The following is a 19,940-nucleotide window of genomic DNA, read 5'->3' on the forward strand; positions in this document are numbered from 1 at the left end:
TGTAATGGGTTACTAAGTCCAGCCATGTTTACGTCATGACCGATTTCTCCTTGAATACTAATATGTGTACGACCGAAAGGAGTTATTCTATACTTTGTATATAACCAAAATGTAAACAACGTCATAAATTGTAAAATCCAAATTATAAATTGTAAAAGCCAATTTATTTATGCAAATCATATATTTTGTACAACTGAAAGATTGTAAAAACGCACAAACAAACACATAAATTGTATCTATCCGACAATGTTAGGCACTTAGCAGAAGACAACTTGGCCATTCACCAACAACCCGGATTAACGCTTGCACAACTGAGAAAAGGTCACCGAGGCGGGGATCCGAAGGACTCCCTCCACTCGAACCGGATGGACATTTTGCGTAAATACCAGCCGTTTCACCACAGCACCTTCAGAAGTGTTCTTGGCTGTGTATTATGACATACCTGCAACAAGCACTTATTTTCATTATCTGTGTATCAACTTAATGCTTATATTGTAATACATATATTACCTATTTTTAATTGAAAGTATTAACTTTATTTACGAAACATCCATCTTCCTTCTTCAACCACTTGTGTGTTAAAGTATCCAAAGGCCACAGACTGCTGGAACTTTACACTGGCGCAGATACGGTACGATTGTCAAAGGCGGGACTGATTGCAACATCACACCGAAGACCAATTGAAGAAATTCCAGCCTTCTTGCTCTTCAACGCTCTTTGACACGACCAGACGACTCAAAAATGAACGCTCTGTTGTGAGTAATCTATAATATAAGGATATAAATAAGTTAATTAAGTTGATTGTATGAGTAATAATAAGCAGTTAGACACTTCTCACGTTAAGAAAGAATTAGATTTATCTGAGGTTACGTTAGAATCTAATGAAATTGATTTAATTAATTTAGACGACAGTAACAGTAGTTCTATTATTATTGATCAGGAATCTGAAACCGACCCGATAGACCTTTTGAACATAACACTTAGGGAAGCAGATAGGCGATTAACTAGGAGTACACTAGGTGTAGTGCATGTTGAACTACAAACGGTTAGGAAAACAAAATCTAGGGCAAAAGAAACTAACACAGCAACTACGGCTAATACACCAGAAGTAGAAACTAATCAAGCAACGATGTCTTCAACTCCCACTTTAAGTTTAACGGACGCGTTACATTTAACTCCTAAATACTCCGGTGAAACGGATATTTATCAATTTTTAAATGCATGTGAGGCAATAATTAATTCAGTTAATGCCGATCAAATACCGCTTTTGTTAAAAATGGTTATAAGCACCAAGCTTACGGGCCGTGCATTTAATTGTACTAAATATAAAACTTTAGCATCATGGGAGGAGTTGAAAAAATCTTTGCTTGACGCGTTTGAAACACCTTTTGCAGCGGCTAATTTACAAATTCAATTAAATATAATAAGAATGAACAAAAATGAAACAGTTAATAGTTATAATGAACGGGTAGATGAAGTTTATCAAAAATTATGTAACGCTTTAGCTGCGGGAAAATCAAAAGAAGACGCGAAAATTATAAATGAAAATGTAAAAACACAGGCTCTGGTTAGTTATATTAATGGGTTAAATGAACAACTTAAATTTGAAGTTAAAACTAAAAATCCTCTTACACTTGATAGTGCTATGCAAACCGCAGTCCTAGCCGAAAAGGACTTGATCACTTATAGAGGGGTACAGGATATGTTTAAATCGCAAAACGCAGGGAATAATTTTAATACGGGTCAAAATAACAACGGGAATAGGGGTTTTCAGTCACCAAGGAATAATGGCAATAATAATAATAATCGGGGTAACAATTTTAATGGTAATCGTCCTAATGAAGATAATAGACGTTGTAGGATTTGCAACCAAATAGGTCATTTATCCTATAATTGTAGATTAAACACTAACAATGGCAATAATAATAATAGACCTCCACCTCAGCAAAATAGGCAAAATACTAATTATCAAACGGGAAATTTTAATTCGAATAATGCGGGTCCTATTGTCTGTAATTATTGTGGCAAAATCGGGCACGGGGAGTCTGTTTGCTATAAAAGGGAAAATGACGCGAAACGTGCAAATATGGGGAACGTCGCGATTAAAGCAGAAAATTTTCAGGAACCGACCGCGAGTCACGGGACGCGCGTCGTGAGGCAAATAGCCGTGGAATCTCAGACTGTTTCAGAATCACCCGAACGACAATGATAAATAAGCATATTTTTTGTAATAGTAACGCTAGCAAAAACGATAATTTTCAGTTGCTAGTCGATACTGGCTCTCAGATTAATATTTTAAAAATTAGCACGGTAAAAGATGATATTATGGTTAACGAATTAAAAAGGGTTTATCTTAAGGGAATTCATGAGAAAATTATACCAACGTATGGTACTATAGTTATTCCGATAATAATTAATAATAAGGAAATATATACAGAATTTAATTTAGTAGGTAACAATTGTATAATGCAGGAAGATGGTATTTTGGGGGAAAAATTCCTTACTGAAAATCACACGGTGATAGATATGGGTAATAATGTTCTTTTGATAAATGATAATGATGATGATGTTTTAGGCGAAAATAGTAAGCAAAATGGGAAAAATGATATTTTAGAAAATGAAAAAGAATTAGGTATAGTTGGGAATAATGAAGTATTAAATGAAGAAAATTTGAATATGGATAGTAATGTAATTGGGGAAAATATGTTAGGTGAAACAGATACCAAGAGTATTTTAATGGTTAACGGGGAACAAATAATTGACGAGTGTATAGTCAATGGGAGTATAATTAATGAAAATGTAGTTGATGGGAATATAGCCAGTAGGAATAGATTAAGTGAGGATATAGTTGAATTCCCCTTAGCAGGAAAAATTGAAAAAATAATTATAATGATAATGGATTACGCCAGGGTGTATCATGTTCGCATCAAGCGGCGAATAATATTGAACATTTTGCTTTGGGTAAGAATGAAAAAGATATAAATATTAGTTATGATGAAATAAATGACAAATGTAGTAAAATAGATTTAAATGCGAATGACGCAGGGGATATAAATGTAGAAAACACGACATTGGAATGTATTGGGTCACAGAACACGGATTTAGTCGATACAGACGGGGCTCATAATGATAGTAATGGAAATAAATTAGTAAAAAGCATCTGTAATAAGTTTCATTTAGATGACAGGATAATAAACAATGTCGGTAGCGCGAAACTAACCGATACAAAAAGTAGGCAGGTAGCCAAGAATAATAACGACTGTATAATATTGCAGCCGAGGTCAGAGACGGTCATAACAGTACCAATAGCTGATTTGGACGGGCAGGAGATATTAATAAATAAACAAGAATTGGTTAGGGACGTATATTGTAGCAGCGCGATTTCTCTTGTCAAGGATGGTGGGTTTATAGTAGGACTATTAAATATCGGGAAACCGAGACATGTTTAAGTAGACACGATTTAAGTAAAATAACTTATGAAGGACAAACCAGTTATAGTATTTACAATATTAATGTAGAAAATATCGAAGAAGACAGAATCAATAAGATTAAAACATTAATTAGGAGCGATCATATGAACGCTGAGGAAAAAGAAACTATTTTAGGAATATGTGGGGATTATGCAGATATATTTCATTTAGAGGGAGATAAATTAACTTGTACTAATACAATAGAACACGAAATTAGAATAAAACCAGATCAAAAGCCCGTGTACCTAAGACCGTATAGATTGCCTTTCGCGCAGCAAGAAGAAATAAGTAGACAGGTATCGCAAATGGAACAGGACGGGATAATACAGGAAAGCTTCTCTCCTTGGAATTCACCACTGTTGTTAGTAAAGAAAAAGTTAGACGCTAGTGGGATTCAAAAGTACCGTATAGTAGTTGATTTTCGGGGGTTAAATGCTGTTACGTTAGATGAATTTTATCCGATACCTAATATTACCGAGATACTTGACCAATTAGGCCGAAGTCAGATTTTTAGCGTCCTAGATTTAGCCTCGGGATTTTATCAAATTCCCTTATCAGAAGCGTCACGGGAACTCACTGGATTCACCGTAATGAACTCCAGACACGGAGCGAGACACATGATTTTTACTCGGACAGTTATGGGTTTAAAAGGAAGCCCTTTGACCTTTTCACGTCTTATGGCTACAGTACTATCAGGGCTAATAGGACTTAAGGCATTACTGTACATGGATGATATTATCGTGTATTCGAGTACGCTCACCGAGCATAACTCTAAGCTACGTGACGTTTTCGATCGGTTAAGACAGCATAATTTAAAGATTCAGCCAGATAAATGCCATTTTATTCAAAGGGAATGTGTATTCCTCGGGCATGTTATTTCAGCTGATGGTATTCGTCCGGACCAATCGAAGGTCCAAGCGGTTCTAAACTTTCCTGTCCCCAGAACGCCAAAAGAAATTAAGAGCTTTTTAGGTCTCTCAGGTTTCTATAGAAAATTTATTGATAAATATAGTAGCATTGCAAAACCATTAACTAATCTATTAAGAAAAGGGGTAAAATTTGTATGGACAGAAAGTTGTCAGGAGGCATTTGATACATTAAAAAACGCGCTATGTTCAGAACCCGTTTTGCAATACCCAGATTTTACTAGGCCATTTATATTAACTACGGATGCTAGTTTAAAGGGATTGGCAGCTATATTGTCACAGGGGGAGCCTAAAGAAGAAAAGCCTATAGCATATGCCTCTAGGACTTTAAATAAAAGTGAGAGTAACTACTCAACAACCGAACTCGAATGTTTAGCAATAGTATTTGGGGTAAAAACGTTCAGGCCTTATCTCTATGGACGAAAGTTCACAATATATTCAGATCACAGAGCTTTGCAGTGGCTCTTTAACTTAAAAGACCCTTTATCAAAGTTAGCCCGTTGGCGAATATTATTAGAAGAATACGATTATGAAATACGTTATAAGCCGGGAGTACAAAATTCGAACGTAGACGCGCTAAGCCGAGTATACAGCATTACGGAAGTTAAAGACTTAACGTACCCAGTTTTCCTTGAAAAATTTGAAACACAGTTGATTACTAATAAAAATGTATCCGAAGTAACGGGGGAATTAATAGACGCACCCGACGAATATCACATAGTGTCAGAGATCGCGAAGCAATTTAATTTTAGAACCGGTATTAACTACCAGTTAAAACAGAAATTCGGAGCCGACCAAAACGTACAGGCCGGTGATATTGGAGAAACGACTTTCATAAAAAATAGCGACCGGTACATTATATTTTTAATAACGAAAACACGCGATCAGCAGGTAACGACGTGTGAAAACCTGTTTTTATCGTTAGTAGCATTACGGCAGTTCTGTGAAGAAAACAACTTAAACAAACTAGCCATGAATAAATTAGGACATGATGACGACGTAGACTGGTCACACGTGAGGTCAATGATACGGTATGTTTTCCGTGATACCGACATAAATATTATTATTTGTTCACGCGTAGAGTTTACACCGGAAGAAAAACGTACTATTTTTGCGCAATATCATGACTCAAAGCTTGCTGGTGGCCATTTAGGCGTGAATCAGACGATTAAAAAAATAAAGCACTATTTTAACTGGAAGGGGCTTAAAAAGGAAGTAAAAGAGTATATTAAAAAATGCGATTCTTGCCAACGCAACAAAATATCGAACCACCACGTTAAACAACCTCTTGCTATTACTAGTACAAGTTCACGAGCTTTCCAGACCATTCAATTAGATATAGTCGGTCCTATGCGAACCACTGACTTAGGCAACAATTATCTTTTATCGATCAAAGACGACCTTACTAAATTTGCCTTGGCATTCCCCTACCCGACCACAAAGCTAATACGGTCGCAGAAGCACTTGTAATACATTTTGTGTGTTTACATGGACTTCCAGAACGAATTTTAACCGATCAAGGAACGGATTTCTTATCAAAAACTTTTGCTCAGAGTATGCAAGTTGCTAAATATAGATAAAGCTCAAGCTTCAGCTCATCACGCGATGTCGCTTGGCTCGCTTGAGACGCTCCACAGGAACTTAGCAGAATATCTGCGTGCTTATTCAAATAAGAACTTAGATGATTGGGATAAAAATATAATGTACGCTATCTTTGTTTACAATAATACTGTGCATACGTCGACTAACTATAGCCCGTATCAATTGGTATATGGTAGATCTATAGAAATACCTTTTAAATTACAGCGCGAACCAGAACCTCGTTATAATTATGATGATTACTATTTTGATTTAAAGCAGCGTATGCAAGTAGCTCATAAAATAGCTAGGGAAAATTTAATAAAGAAAAAGGTAGAGTCAAAGGAACGCTACGATAAGAAAATTAATCCAATAGAATTAGAGGTGGGAGACGACGTTTTGTTAATGGATCATACTCAAAGAAATAAATTAGCTCCACTTTGGAAAGGACCATATAAGGTAACAGAAGTAATAGGGTCCCACAATGTACAGATATTACGGGGAAATAAACACGTGGTTGTTCATTTAAATAATGTAAAGAAATATTTCAGTCATAGTTCCGATGAAGAAGAGTAATACTAAGACTGCCATGTTTCTATAATATTGCACTTTTAAATCAAATTAATAAAAAAAAAAGAGAAAACACTTTTAGTTCACTAAAAAAAAACACTGCACATAAATAAAATAGCTTTCACTAACCTGTAGTTGTTTCGCCATGATGAATATAAAACAAGTTCTTTAGTAAAACCAGAATTCGGTGTGCGATTTGTCTCCCCGAGTAGGTCTATGATTTATTTTATTTAAAAAAAAATAATAATGAAAAAAAATGGCGTAATGACGCCTGACGCATATTTTAAATATGAGTTATTTTATATTATGCTGTTACTTTAACGTTATTGGTATTATTTAATTTTCTGAAATACATTAATACATATTAATAATTATATAACTTAAAATATAACTTAAAAGAAAATATAAAATGTAAAATTTTATATTAAAGCAACACAAACGTTTGAAATAATACTAACAACGATACAAGAATATGGCGGGACGCATACTAAACGCGGCGGGAATCGAAAACCTGTGTAGGGCGATTTCATCACGATACTCTTAAGACAGGTGCACGCTGGACCAACGGAAGGTCGACAATAAAAACCGCATTCCTTTTGGGGTGTTACAACGTTGTCACATTGTACTCAAACCGTTTTTGGTGACACACGTAACACACACGACCAGTTTAAACCGCTTACAACGAATAGAAAGGGCAGGCCAGTTCATTGAGAAATGTACTGTAATATTCAAGTATTATAAACGTTTGGTATCTTCTGTATAACAGGTACATTGCTTAAAAAAAAAAAAAAACGTAAAATTACGACTACGGTTCCAAAACATTTAGGGCATTTTATATAATTTTAAACAAGGGGTTCTATAAAAAATGTCTTTTAACGCATTGTTATATCATTTCTTTTCAATCACTTGGACAAACGGAAAAAGCTAATAAATAATGTTCCACTATCTAATTACTTAATTCCCATTCCTAGAAAATAATCTTTTTACCTGTATTTTTGTTCCAATGAAAAAAAATTGTGAATCAATTCTTATTGTGTCAAATTTTGTTTTGATCACTATAATAATAAAAGAATTCGATTAAAATTTCAGCACAATACCACTACTATTTATAGTACGACTTGTTAAGTCAACCACGCCTTATCAAGATGACAGACTGTTAACCACTGCGGGTTTACTGTATGAAAGTTTGGGACAAATGAGAGTTCAACAAACAACTTACGATTTTACCGCATATCTAGATTTAAGCTATTATAATACTAATTCAGACCAATTAAAACTACGTATTACCGAATTAAAAGAATATTGTAAAAATTATGATAATCGCACCTTTGAATGGAATTCAATAAATAATGTAACTACTACTGATAAAACTCTATCACAGCGATGTGCCTTTATAGTAGATAAAATAGATTTTATTCGCGAAGAAGTTGGGCGAAAAATAGATTTAAGTCTAAAAGCTGTAGGGCATACTAAAGTCAAAAATCGACGTGCTATACCGTGGTCAGTTTTGGCGAAAACAGCTAAGACCATCTTTGGGCTTTGTAGCGATACATGCTTAGAAAAATCCGAATCTCTTATAAAGAATTATCTAGACGGAGGCGAAACAGCCTTGCCGCAAAATACTAGGGTATTTAAAATATCACAGAATGTTAAACCTGGTCAAACTTTGCCACCACAAATAAAACCACCTTCCGATATCTTTACCACAGGGATGATGGAATTATTCCGATTAGGTAATGTCGCTGAAATTGAATTGTTATTATCACAATACATTTATGAATCTAATCTCATATTTGAAATACTACAATTAGCACGGTTAGGTCAACTTCATTCTAGTTTAATAAGTATTGACGAACTTCAGACGCAATTTGTTTTTATAGCAAACCAATTGGAATCAAATACTCAGCTTCCGTTTGATACTAGTCTTGATCACTTAGCTGAAACAATTAGATTGTCACAAATTATTATTTATTATGCTGATGGGAAAATTGTATTTAAAATAAACTTGCCCGTAATTTTAAAAGATCGGCTACTTTTGTATCACATTGTTCCTTTGCCAATTTGTAATAACCAGACTTGTATGTATATTAAGCCAAAATTTCACTATATCGCTGTAACAAACAATCATGAACGATATTCGACATTCGAAAAAATTGATCAGTTAAACTGTAAACGAAGCTCAAATTTCTTACTATGTGACGAATTATATCCACTCCATGCTTACAGCAATTTGCAAGTTTGTGAGCTTTTACTATTAAAACAACAAAGAATTGTTCCTAGTAATTGCAAAATCCTTTATAACAGAATATCCAGTACTATTTTCTATAAATTTACAAATAAAAATAAATGGCTTTATATCTCACCTGGAGAGACCATTTTTATGGCCTGTGGGGATCACCCCGCAGAGCGGATACAATTAGAAAATAATGGGATACTAAGTTTAAATTCGTCTTGTAGAGCCTACAGCGATCAAGATGTATTAATACCAGGAAAAGAAATTATTTCTGAAGGATATAATGATTTTATTGCTAATATCACCATGCCTGAACCAACATATTTGAGTTCAAGGTTTAATAACCACTTTTTAAATGCCTTTCACACACAAGCTCGTTCAATTAGTGATCTTTTAACTAACGGGAAGTCAACAAGACAACTCGAAGCAGAAGCCGATATTTTTCATGTACCATTTATACAAAGTATATATGAATACGTTTTGTTAGGTCTCAGCATAGCTAACTTAATAATAATTCTAGTAGTATTATATATAAATGATATACTACAGTATAACCGCTTAAGACGAGCACGAGCCAATAGGATTGGACAAGCCGTGCGCGCGGGAGAGGAAATACCTTTATAAAATATTAAGCAACAAAATAACAAGTAGCAAGTAGAGATATATAAATATTTAAATATATATATAAGAAAAATCATGGTGAAGGACGACTAATATACGTATGACGTTATATCTGTAGTAATGTAATGAAACCTGTTTTAGCGCAAACATAAAGATCATAGTAGCCGATTTCGAGTTTCTGCCGAAAGCCAACAGTGAATATGTCACTGTGTCGGGCTGCCTGTTGTCAACGCACAAGAATAATGACCCAGTGAAGCTATCGGGATTTCCGGTAGTGGTAACCACGAATTGTGCGCCACGACAGGCTACAGACCAGGAACTCAGATCGCTTACTCGACAGTGCAATAGATTTAAGGCAACGAAACCAGCGTTTGGCTCGTTATTAAACGAGCTAAATAAAGGACTGTGTCAAAAGGGACCCTCAACGATGAATTTATCCTCCATCTCAAAGTATATCCACAAAGGTTCAAGGAAACCCATCGTAGTATTTTGGAACGGTAACCATGACTACAAAATATTACAGCAAATGGGACTGAAAAATGTCTATAAATACTTGAATATGACCGCCTGGGATAATAACAATGACGGGCGGTTCAATTTAAAGTTGCTAAACATGGTGACCGGAAAAATCTATTACGATGAGTTTCTAGGGGAGGTAAAGAAGGGAGGAAGGGATCTGAACCTAAGGGAAGCTCACGAATTAACGTGTATAGAAACACACTCCCCCCACATGAACTTTCATGATCCAGTTTTTGACACGGTGGCTTCTCGCTGTGTTTTGAACTATATTATTAGAAAGTTAAGGCCAATTAGATTTTACAGATTAATTAAGGACATGCCTAGTTTAAGAAAAAAGAAAAACAAAAAAAAGAAAAAAAAAAACATAACTAACATTACGAAATAAGTAGCATAAGTATTACTAACATTTAAATTCTAAAAATATATGTTTTAATGTTCTAGGTGAATGGAAAACTTTCCTACCTACATTAGCATTAGTACATTAGACATAATGAGTACGAGCAATCCCCGTATAGTCTTTATGAAAAAAATCATAAATTGTGCTTTAAACAATTGCACTAACCATCTTGCACCCAGACACACATTGAAAACCATAATAGCTGAAGTAAATTCAGAATTAATTATAAAATTTGATAAGCAGTATTTGAAAAGCAGTGAAAAGGATATTACAAATTTAATGAGGGAACTTTATGGGTCGTTACGACCATATAACATTTCAATGGCACTCGTTATCGCGGCCATAGAGGGGGATAACCTATTAGATACATTTTTTGAACATGAAAATGTAACAGATGTAACAAAGTATTTTATTAGCATACTAAGAATAGCCTTTGAAAACTGCACTATTTATAAAAGAAGACGAACACTTTGGGACATATTAGTAGAGGCTAATACATTCAATTTCCCCATTAGATTTCTTAAAAGTGTCGAAAAACAAGTTAAAACTACATTTAGAAATCGTTTTAATAATTTACGACCCTACAACGTTAGCATGGCATTAGTCATAGCTGTCCAAGACAGAGACTATTTAATATCACAAATTACGGGGGAACTACCTAATATGGATTATGAAGTGGACGAGATCATAGACTAGGCTATGCCTAAAAAGTTCTAAGGGGGACAGGACTTGTCTCTCTTCACACCGAACTGGTATGGCCCTGTCTTGATTAAGTCCACCCTTCCTTATTTATTTAAAGAAAATTACTCGTACCTCATTTAATGAAGACGGACGTGTTGTTCCCCATGGTTCTAGGAAAGGCAGGACTTGTCTTTTCTCACACCGAGCTCAAGGACACAAACCGACGTCAGATTGTGATTAATAATAATTAATAAGATTATAACTCAGTCAAAATTATAGAGAGAGAAAGATGCTTTTATCATAGATTCTAAATTAACTGAAGATATTATCTAAGGTAATAAATTGTAATTGTATTTTAAAAATATTATAATGTCAATTTAAAAAAAAAAATATATTGTGCTATGAAAAAAAATATATATATATTGTATTGTACTTTAATGAAAAAAAAAGTATATTGTAATTGTAATTGAAAAAAATAATAAGAAATAAGATATATTGTAATACTAACCTATATACTAACCACTAATTTTGAATGTTTTAAAAAAAAAAAACTAAACTATATGTAAAACTAACTATTAACCTATATATTCACTATGTATCCAAATGTATAACCATATAATGTATAACTTTTAAAAAAAAAAACCATTGTAATTTTAACGATATGTAAATGATACACAGGCATGTAATTGAGTATTGTCAAAGATGTTTTATCCATAAATGTACAAAACATCTTTCTTAGGGGAGAGAAGTGTAATGGGTTACTAAGTCCAGCCATGTTTACGTCATGACCGATTTCTCCTTGAATACTAATATGTGTACGACCGAAAGGAGTTATTCTATACTTTGTATATAACCAAAATGTAAACAACGTCATAAATTGTAAAATCCAAATTATAAATTGTAAAAGCCAATTTATTTATGCAAATTATATATTTTGTACAACTGAAAGATTGTAAAAACGCACAAACAAACACATAAATTGTATCTATCCGACAATGTTAGGCACTTAGCAGAAGACAACTTGGCCATTCACCAACAACCCGGATTAACGCTTGCACAACTGAGAAAAGGTCACCGAGGCGGGGATTCGAAGGACTCCTTCCACTCGAACCGGATGGACATTTTGCGTAAATACCAGCCGTTTCACCACAGCACCTCAGAAGTGTTCTTGGCTGTGTATTATGACATACCTGCAACAAGCACTTATTTTCATTATCTGTGTATCAACTTAATGCTTATATTGTAATACATATATTACCTATTTTTAATTGAAAGTATTAACTTTATTTACGAAACATCCATCTTCCTTCTTCAACCACTTGTGTGTTAAAGTATCCAAAGGCCACAGACTGCTGGAACGTTACACATCATCAGAATCCATGTTAGCCGATGTGGAAAAAAACAAAGAGCTTGAAAATACCGTTATGGCACGTCTAATTGAAATAAATTCGAATAATTTTTTTTTCGACCAAAGTAACTTTACTACTGGTAAGTTCACTAAAACGTATTTTTCACACCGGTGGTCCATGTTAGATCGTTACAATACTATTTGGGATAAAGATAATTTTACATTATTTGAGGATTTTGAAAGTCAATATAGTTTTGCCATGTTGAGGAAAGTAATAAAACAGTCATTTAAAGCTATTGATTTTCAAGTAATAGCTTCATTTAATCGTTTTTCTCAATGGAAATGTTTTTTTTTAACATAATGTTATTATTAAATTTAAATTTATCTTAATTGTATCAAAATTTTAAATCGTTTTTCAAGTAGGATAAGCGATTTATACGGTTTGTAAATTCCGATTTACCTTTTTCAATACAGTTTTTTCTCATCATAATGATGTAATCATTTTTATTTTGTGACCTTACGTGTTAAATTGTGCCTTCTTAGTTGTTGTGAAAATTAATCATAGTTTACCCAAAACCCTAACAGTCTTATCATAATGTTATCAAAACAATAAATGAAGTCAAATAAATAAAGTGCTACGATTTTATCTGGTTCTCATTTCTAATAAATATTTATTCATGAAATTATCCTCGATCGAAAATTTAAGAAAAACGCAAATCAGAACATAGCGTGTGATTATAATTTGGATACTTTATCAAAAACTAAAGTATACATATTTTTTGGGGTAATCAATCCGTGTGTACGGGTTTGTTGTGTTTTGTGAGGTTTGATTTTGTAGTAAATTACTTAAAACTTACGGCACATTTATTGGGGTTTCACCCAGTGTGCACCTTAATAAATTTGAGTCATCTGGATAAATAGATAGAATTATAGATAACAATACAATTAGAAAATATAAGAAGAACTTGGAGACGTATCTCTATTTTCCAGCAAATTCATTAATTCGTTCAGGTTTTTTACTTGCGCTCTCTATTTACTTAATTTTTTTTTTTTGTATTACTTATTATTTAACGTAAACTTACACTGTAGATTTATAAAAAAAGTTTTTGAATTATTGAACAGTACTTTTAATAATAATAAATACTATGTAATGTACAGAACAAGAAGAACTTTTTCATCTCTTTATTTTAACGAAAAATCAAGTGATAACTTACATTAAATTAAACTTTGCCTTACTGGGTTAATGCGTGTGCACTATGTAATCCAGTTGTGTGCTGGATCACATAACTTTATATAATATTGCTGAGAAGCGAGTAATGAATGTTATGGTAGAAAAGTGTACTAGGTGCTATCAGTGTATCGATTATTCGTTTGTAGTGACAGTGCGACATTTTATTATTACTTTATATTTAGGTATTTAGTTACAATATTTATATAAAAAATAATTACTTGTATATATATATTCCCGTCAAATGTTTTTAAAAGATCGTTCTGTTCTGTCACGCAACTATTATATGATTTTTCAATGTTTTTTCAAAACATTTCATTAATGTATAACTTATACCGATTATATATATATTAATTTTACTTAGCCCTGGCAAACTAAATCCGGGCAACGTCAGGTGACGAAAGCTGGTAATAAATAAATAAAAGGAGTTATCAAATAATTGTATAAATATATTATATATTAAACTTGAGCTTGATGTAAACATTCTTGTGCTAACTCCAAGTCGGCTTGCGCCGAAGCCAATTCAGATAGTTGTCTCCATTTCTGAGGACTTGAAGCTTCTTTCACCAATACCAAAGCTTTGGCCAAGTTTTGTAGTTCAATAGCTAGTTTAAATTTGTGTTCAACATCAGTTGATACGACTAATGCTTGCTTTTTGTAACCCTGAAAATTAAAAATAAATAACAGTGTTTAAGATGTGTGACGGAAAGGTCTTGATGGCCGAAAAATCCAAGAAGAAGAACAGTTTTTAAGACTTGACAAAAAACAGAATTTATTTTTATTTTTATATTCCTCGTTTACTTGTTTTTTTAAGAAATGGGCCAATCTTGTCTAGTATTGAGACGGCACCGATGGTAGAATGCGTTATGCTATTTCAAAGTCTTTTTACAAGACTGTCGTTTCGTATTCTAGCGAGGATACTAGTAGGCTGTAAGAAATAATGTTAAGTTTTTTGTCGCCTAAATAAAGACCATTTTCATTGGCTACGTATCCCAAGAGATAAATTGTACGATCGAGATAAGATACAGTCTTACTTTTTTATAGTTTCTTATTTAATTGTTATTATTAACATTTATATTTATATTTTTTTTCTTTCACTCTTGTATTTACCCTTAGCTTATATATTTTTATACATTCTACTACTCTACTTTGGGCACTGCCTGTGAAGTGATAACAAAAAAAGGAATAAAAGAAGTTATCAAATAATTGTATACATATATATTTTAAACAAATTACAATAGTCATTATATAAAATTATTATAATTATGTAGTTTTGTTTAATCATTACAAACACTAGTGTCTAGTAGCTTACAATATTTAACGTGCACTGATTAAACACAATATCTAACAATATAATTAAAAATACATTTTGCTCCAGAAGTATACAAACACGTTTCAATAAACATTGATTGAAATAAGTAACGCACATATACACATTTTTATGTTAGTAATAAAATAAAAAATATATTACTATATAGTTTTAAGTTAAAATTTATAAACTTCGATTATTGAGAAAATAAACTTGAGTAAACATATTTTTGAGGGTAATCAATCAGAGTGTACGCGTTTGTTGTGTTTTGTAAGGTATGATTTATCAGTAAACGACTTAAAACATACAGCACATTTATAGGGTTTTTCGCCAGCGTGTACTCGTCCATGTATTGAGAGGTAGCTTTTACGTGAAAATGATTTTAAGCAAATAGCACACTTATAAGGTTTTTCCCTGGTGTGCACGCGCTCGTGATCTCTTAGGCCAGATTTTTTAGAAAATGGCTTAGAACACAACTCACACTTGTAGGGCTTCTCACCAGAGTGTGCCCTATAACAAAACAAAACGGTAAATTAAAAAAAAAAACGTTTAAAAAAGTAATATTCTTTTCACATTTGTATATTACTGCTTAATTTTTTATTTTGAGAGATTGAGAGATGTAAATTTGTTGGTTTTACAAAAAATCCAACTGAATTCAATTTTGAATCATCTAGATAAATTGATAGATACAATTACGAAACTCTATATTCAAGCAAATTCAATAATTCCTATAAAAATTTGAATATCTCTCGGTGTAATAGAGTTCAGAAGCTCAAGTACCTAGGTACACTTTTAACTCAGAATAATGAAATACAAGAGGAGATAAACGCAAGAATACAGGCAGGCAATAGATGCTATTTTGGATTGGACAAGCTGTTCAAGTCAAAAGATTGTTGTCTAAGAGTCTAAAAGTACAACTGTATAGAACTTTTGTAGGAATACAGGAGAATGGAGAATTAGACATAATGTGAAGATCAGGAAGCCATATCAGAAACCAAACATAGTCGACGATATAACAAAGAGGCGGCTCTTTTGGGCTGGCCACGCATGGCGAAAAAAAAGCGCCCTTATACACAGGGTACTATGTGGCTCTCCAAAAGGCGTAAGACCACTTGGTAGACCAAGGTTGAGGTGGGAAGACCAGGTGTCAAAAGATGTGGAGCGGGTTGAACCGGATGCTGATTGGCAAGTCCTAGCGCAGGATAGAGAGAGATGGCATGGCATGTGTTTGTCAGTTTGGACTTAAAGGCCGTCAACTACGAAGAAGAAGAAAAAATTTGAATATCTCTCAGGTGTTAACTCGCAACTCTACTTTTATTTTAAATTTAATATACCAGTGATAATTTATTATGTTATATGTATTGCCTTACAAAATATTTTTATTGAAGACCTGTTTTGTAGATCTTTCCTGGGTCGATGAATATGCACTATGTGATAGAGGTATGCGTTGGGCGGTCGTTTGCAAATACAAAAGCCCATTTTCTTCAACTTCAATCAAGGATTCGTAATAATGTCCATCTACCAAATCAACTTCGACTTTAACCACCGTTGTATTGCACACTTCTCTGTTACTAAAACCGATTTAATTAAAATATCAAAATTAAAATAGATAATACCAGCAGCGAGTAATGCATGTTAATGAATGATGTACTACACGCTATCAGTGAAACGGTTCTTCGTTTGTGGTGACTGTGCGATATTTTATTATCACAATATTAAATTTAATATTACAATATTTATTTTAAAAAGAATTACTTATAAATATTCCCGTCAAATGATTTTAGAAGTTCGTTCTGTGGTGTGACGCAACTATTATAGGGTTTTTCAATGTTGGTCGATTTTGTTTCTTTTGTAAATGTTTCAGTTATTTCATTGTTCCCCTCGTCGACTTTATCAGTTTTGAACACTGTATCGTAGTTATCATCCGTTTCCACTTCAATTTTGATATTTGATTCAGAATACCTGAATAATTATAAAATAATTTAAAAAATTACAATAACTAAAAAAGAAGACATAATAAAACAGTAAGTTTATAGTTGATGTTGTTTTTAAAATTACTTTTTAGTGAAGTTTGTTTGCGATAAATTAAAATATTTATAATATTTTCAACATTGTATTTTATTAGATAAGCAACTCGGGGAGATACGCTTGTAATACTCATAAAACCTGTATGGTTAGTTATCGTACTAGGCTCCAAAAACGAACAAGTTTAAATAAGCTAAAAACGAGTAATAATTTAAAAGGAAAAGCCACATCCAAAATAGCAGTTTAGCAAAACAGCTTAACAACTTTAGATGTTTGTTTAGTATTAAAAAAATTGCATGGAGTTCAAACTGATGTTTTGGCAAAGTTAATTATACTCTAATGTTCATATTACATTAGATATTATTTATAAAATGTATTACTCGTATTCATTCGCGTCGATTGTATTTTGTTGCTCTTGCCCTTGTTTGTTTTCTTCTTCTAATTCAAAAATAGACTTATAATGATAATCGCCCGTTTCTCCAACTTCAATTTTAATACCTCCTGCTTCATTAAGTCTAAAAAATAGAGTACATTTTTTTAATTAGTATCGATTCTTCTATGTTTAACTTTAATAGTAGTAATATAGACATAGACTGTAGAAGTTGGGGAAGATTATGTAGGTGTATAAAACAATAATTATCACTAAATGTAAATTTAACTGCTCATGTTATGGAAAAGTATACAATTATTTGAATATGAACCAGACTATCCTAAGATAAATTGTTTTAATATAACCATCTATACTCCTAGGATGTTGCTGGCATAGAATGTCTGCCCTCATTTGAATTAGGTTATTTATTATAAGACATAATAAAACAGTTAGTTTATAGTTGATGTCGTTTGTTATAGCCATAAATGTACTTTTAGTGAAAGTGGTTTACAATGTATTAAAATATTTATAATGAGTTGAACAATATAATTTAAATAAATAAGCAACGCGAGCAGATACGCTTGTAATAATCATAAAACCTGTACGGTCAGTTATCGCACTAGTCTCTCCGGGCAGTGATGAATTTGTATTGTTGCTCGCCACAATTTTTCCTATTCTTTTTAAATAAGCCCATATTGAAGTATTTAACACAAATAAGACTATATCTAATAGTTTAAAATATAGACTAAATTGCATTGCTTTTATTTTATTTAAATACGTAAATGAACCCACTCATAAATACTATCAAGCAGAAACTTATGAAAAAATTCAGCAGATTGATCAGTCGATTTTGAGTTAAAGACACTACTTCAGTCAGTATTCTCTAACTTATGAATAATCCTCTCATAGTTAGCATTATCAAAGTCATAATACGTATACTGGGCGTCAAGCATAGGGATGACTGAAAGATAGGATAAAAATTACATTACTTGTATGCATACTTGTCAATTGTTTTTTGATAACCATTATGGTTTGTCGGAGAATTGTTGCGTATATCATTAATGTGATTCAACTCAGGTATTTTCACTAAGACTTCGTTGAAATACTGTTTTACGTCCTCGTCTTCCTCTATTTTAATCATGGTCCCGTTATAATCGTCCATTTTAGTACTGGTTTTTGGTATTTCTGATTCTCACTAGTTTAACTAAAAAACAAAGTGTATTTAAAAAATTAGGACAAGATATAACAATTTTTTTTATTAAAAAGGATGATAGCCTGTGTCTAAACAAATTTAAATAAAACACCAGTGCAGACACACTTTTTTGCAAAATAAAGCCAAATAAGAGCCTAGAGGTTTTTCAAGAAAATCAAAACATTGATTCGATGATTGAAATTTTAGTCGATTGAGTAAGATCTTACTAATAAAAAAAAACCGATAGACAAATTTTAGTTTTATACACTAATACAGGGCGGGCGCTAATAGTATCGTTTTCATTGAAAATAATACTAATAGCCCATTCTGTATTGTAGTTCAGAACTAAAATTTGTCTTAGTTTTCTATCATCTAGTAAGATAGTATTAATAATAAGATGGTATTATAACGGTTTGAAATTAAAACTCATTCAAGTCACGTAAACACATTAAAACAATTTTTATACATTAAACCGATATCAAAATTAAAACACACACAATGTAGTTTAAGAAATTAAAATGGTTTTAAACGTAAAAAATGATTTATAAAATGAACATATAAACGTAACTTGTAATTTTTATAATCAATGCACTGTGATAAATGTTCTTTTTTTTGCCATAACAAAGTTTTGATTGCTTTGTAATAATATATTAATCTGAGAAATTTACCTAATTTAATTGGTAAAGTAAAAACATTACAGATATTAATAAAGAGGAACTCTAGAACAATTTGAACAGTACAAATAATAATAAAATATTATTCATACTACAAGTAAATTCACAATGAACAAACCACAGTGTACACCTATACGCGACTTCTTATCAATTATCGTTTCTACAGCCAATGATGGCAAATCTCACTCCACTAGTCAAATTACTCGACAAACAAATGTATGAAAAACATTGAAATGGTTTAAAATTCATTACCCCCCAACCGGTAAACTACAGAATCTAATTAATTGTTAAAAATCAATAAATAAAACCATAATGTTACTCGGTACTTACTAATACACAGCAATGCGATGAGATTTTTTGTCAAGGCTCTGATCCCTAACCACGTCAAACGACAGGTATACAACCACGCACTGAATCTTTGATAATGACGTGTGTGTTAGCCACGGTTATAGATAAACAGGTTACTCGACGGTGTATGTTTTCGACTGGCTCATAGCGGTCACGCCGCGTTACGCTGTCTATAGAGCGCGCTACCGATATGCAGGCCATCATAAGTTATATAACAACGAAAATATGAAAAACATTGAAATTGTTTTAAGTTCATTACCCACTCCATAAACTAAATAATCTAATTGTTAAAAATCAATAAATAAAACCATAATGTTACTCGGTACTTACTATTACACAGCAATGCGATGAGATTGTTCGTCAAGGCTCTGATCCGTAACAACGTCAAACGACAGGTATAAAACCACGCACTGAATCTTTTTTTTATTATAATATGTTCACATACAACTAT

The 19,940-nt window shown here is 32.7% G+C and overlaps 2 protein-coding genes across 4 annotated transcripts; one reads left to right on the forward strand and one right to left on the reverse strand.

Annotated features, from left to right (window-relative positions):
- The first annotated feature begins 422 nt into the window (after positions 1 to 422).
- LOC126846011 (uncharacterized) lies at positions 423 to 11,010 on the forward strand. The gene is made up of 4 exons (XM_050585095.1): positions 423 to 755; positions 7,634 to 8,359; positions 8,849 to 9,112; positions 10,830 to 11,010. The coding sequence occupies exons 1-4, from the start codon at positions 742 to 744 to the stop codon at positions 11,008 to 11,010; spliced, it is 1,185 nt and encodes a 394-aa protein (XP_050441052.1). The 5' UTR covers positions 423 to 741.
- Positions 11,011 to 14,774: 3,764 nt separating this feature from the next.
- Positions 14,775 to 19,537, reverse strand: LOC126846012 (zinc finger protein 860-like). 3 transcript variants are annotated; one of them, XM_050585097.1, is made up of 6 exons: positions 19,472 to 19,537; positions 18,277 to 18,479; positions 17,286 to 17,420; positions 16,636 to 16,842; positions 16,251 to 16,451; positions 14,775 to 15,390 (listed from the first exon to the last, which is right to left on the reverse strand). In XM_050585097.1, the coding sequence occupies exons 2-6, from the start codon at positions 18,435 to 18,437 to the stop codon at positions 15,120 to 15,122; spliced, it is 975 nt and encodes a 324-aa protein (XP_050441054.1). In that variant the 5' UTR covers positions 18,438 to 18,479; positions 19,472 to 19,537; the 3' UTR covers positions 14,775 to 15,119. The 3 variants fall into 3 exon arrangements, with proteins under 3 accessions (XP_050441054.1, XP_050441053.1, XP_050441056.1); XM_050585096.1 differs by having other exon boundaries at positions 18,265 to 18,479; XM_050585099.1 differs by lacking the exon at positions 17,286 to 17,420 and having other exon boundaries at positions 18,265 to 18,479.
- Positions 19,538 to 19,940: the final 403 nt, after the last annotated feature.

Source organism: Adelges cooleyi, unplaced genomic scaffold, assembly GCF_023614345.1.
Source record: "Adelges cooleyi isolate 19-005CV unplaced genomic scaffold, UGA_ACOO_1.1 ACOO_flye_CR_arks_rails_tigmint_CR_PRNA_813, whole genome shotgun sequence".
In the NCBI taxonomy this organism is placed as follows: Eukaryota; Metazoa; Arthropoda; class Insecta; order Hemiptera; family Adelgidae; genus Adelges; species Adelges cooleyi.

Bases quoted from the DNA above. Each gene is read 5' to 3' on its own strand.
- LOC126846011 (XM_050585095.1), top strand. The intron at 8,360-8,848 runs GTTAGGTCAACT...CCTTTATAACAG, and splicing joins GAAATACTACAATTAGCACG to AATATCCAGTACTATTTTCT. The intron at 9,113-10,829 runs GTTTAATAACCA...TTTCCCCATTAG, and splicing joins CCAACATATTTGAGTTCAAG to ATTTCTTAAAAGTGTCGAAA.
- LOC126846012 (XM_050585096.1), bottom strand. From the start codon at position 18,437: ATGGACGATTATAACGGGACCATGATTAAAATAGAGGAAGACGAGGAC. The intron at 16,843-17,285 runs GTAATACATTTT...ATAATTATTCAG, and splicing joins ATCGACGCGAATGAATACGA to GTATTCTGAATCAAATATCA. The intron at 15,391-16,250 runs GTAAGGCAATAC...GTTTTGTTATAG, and splicing joins GTCTTCAATAAAAATATTTT to GGCACACTCTGGTGAGAAGC.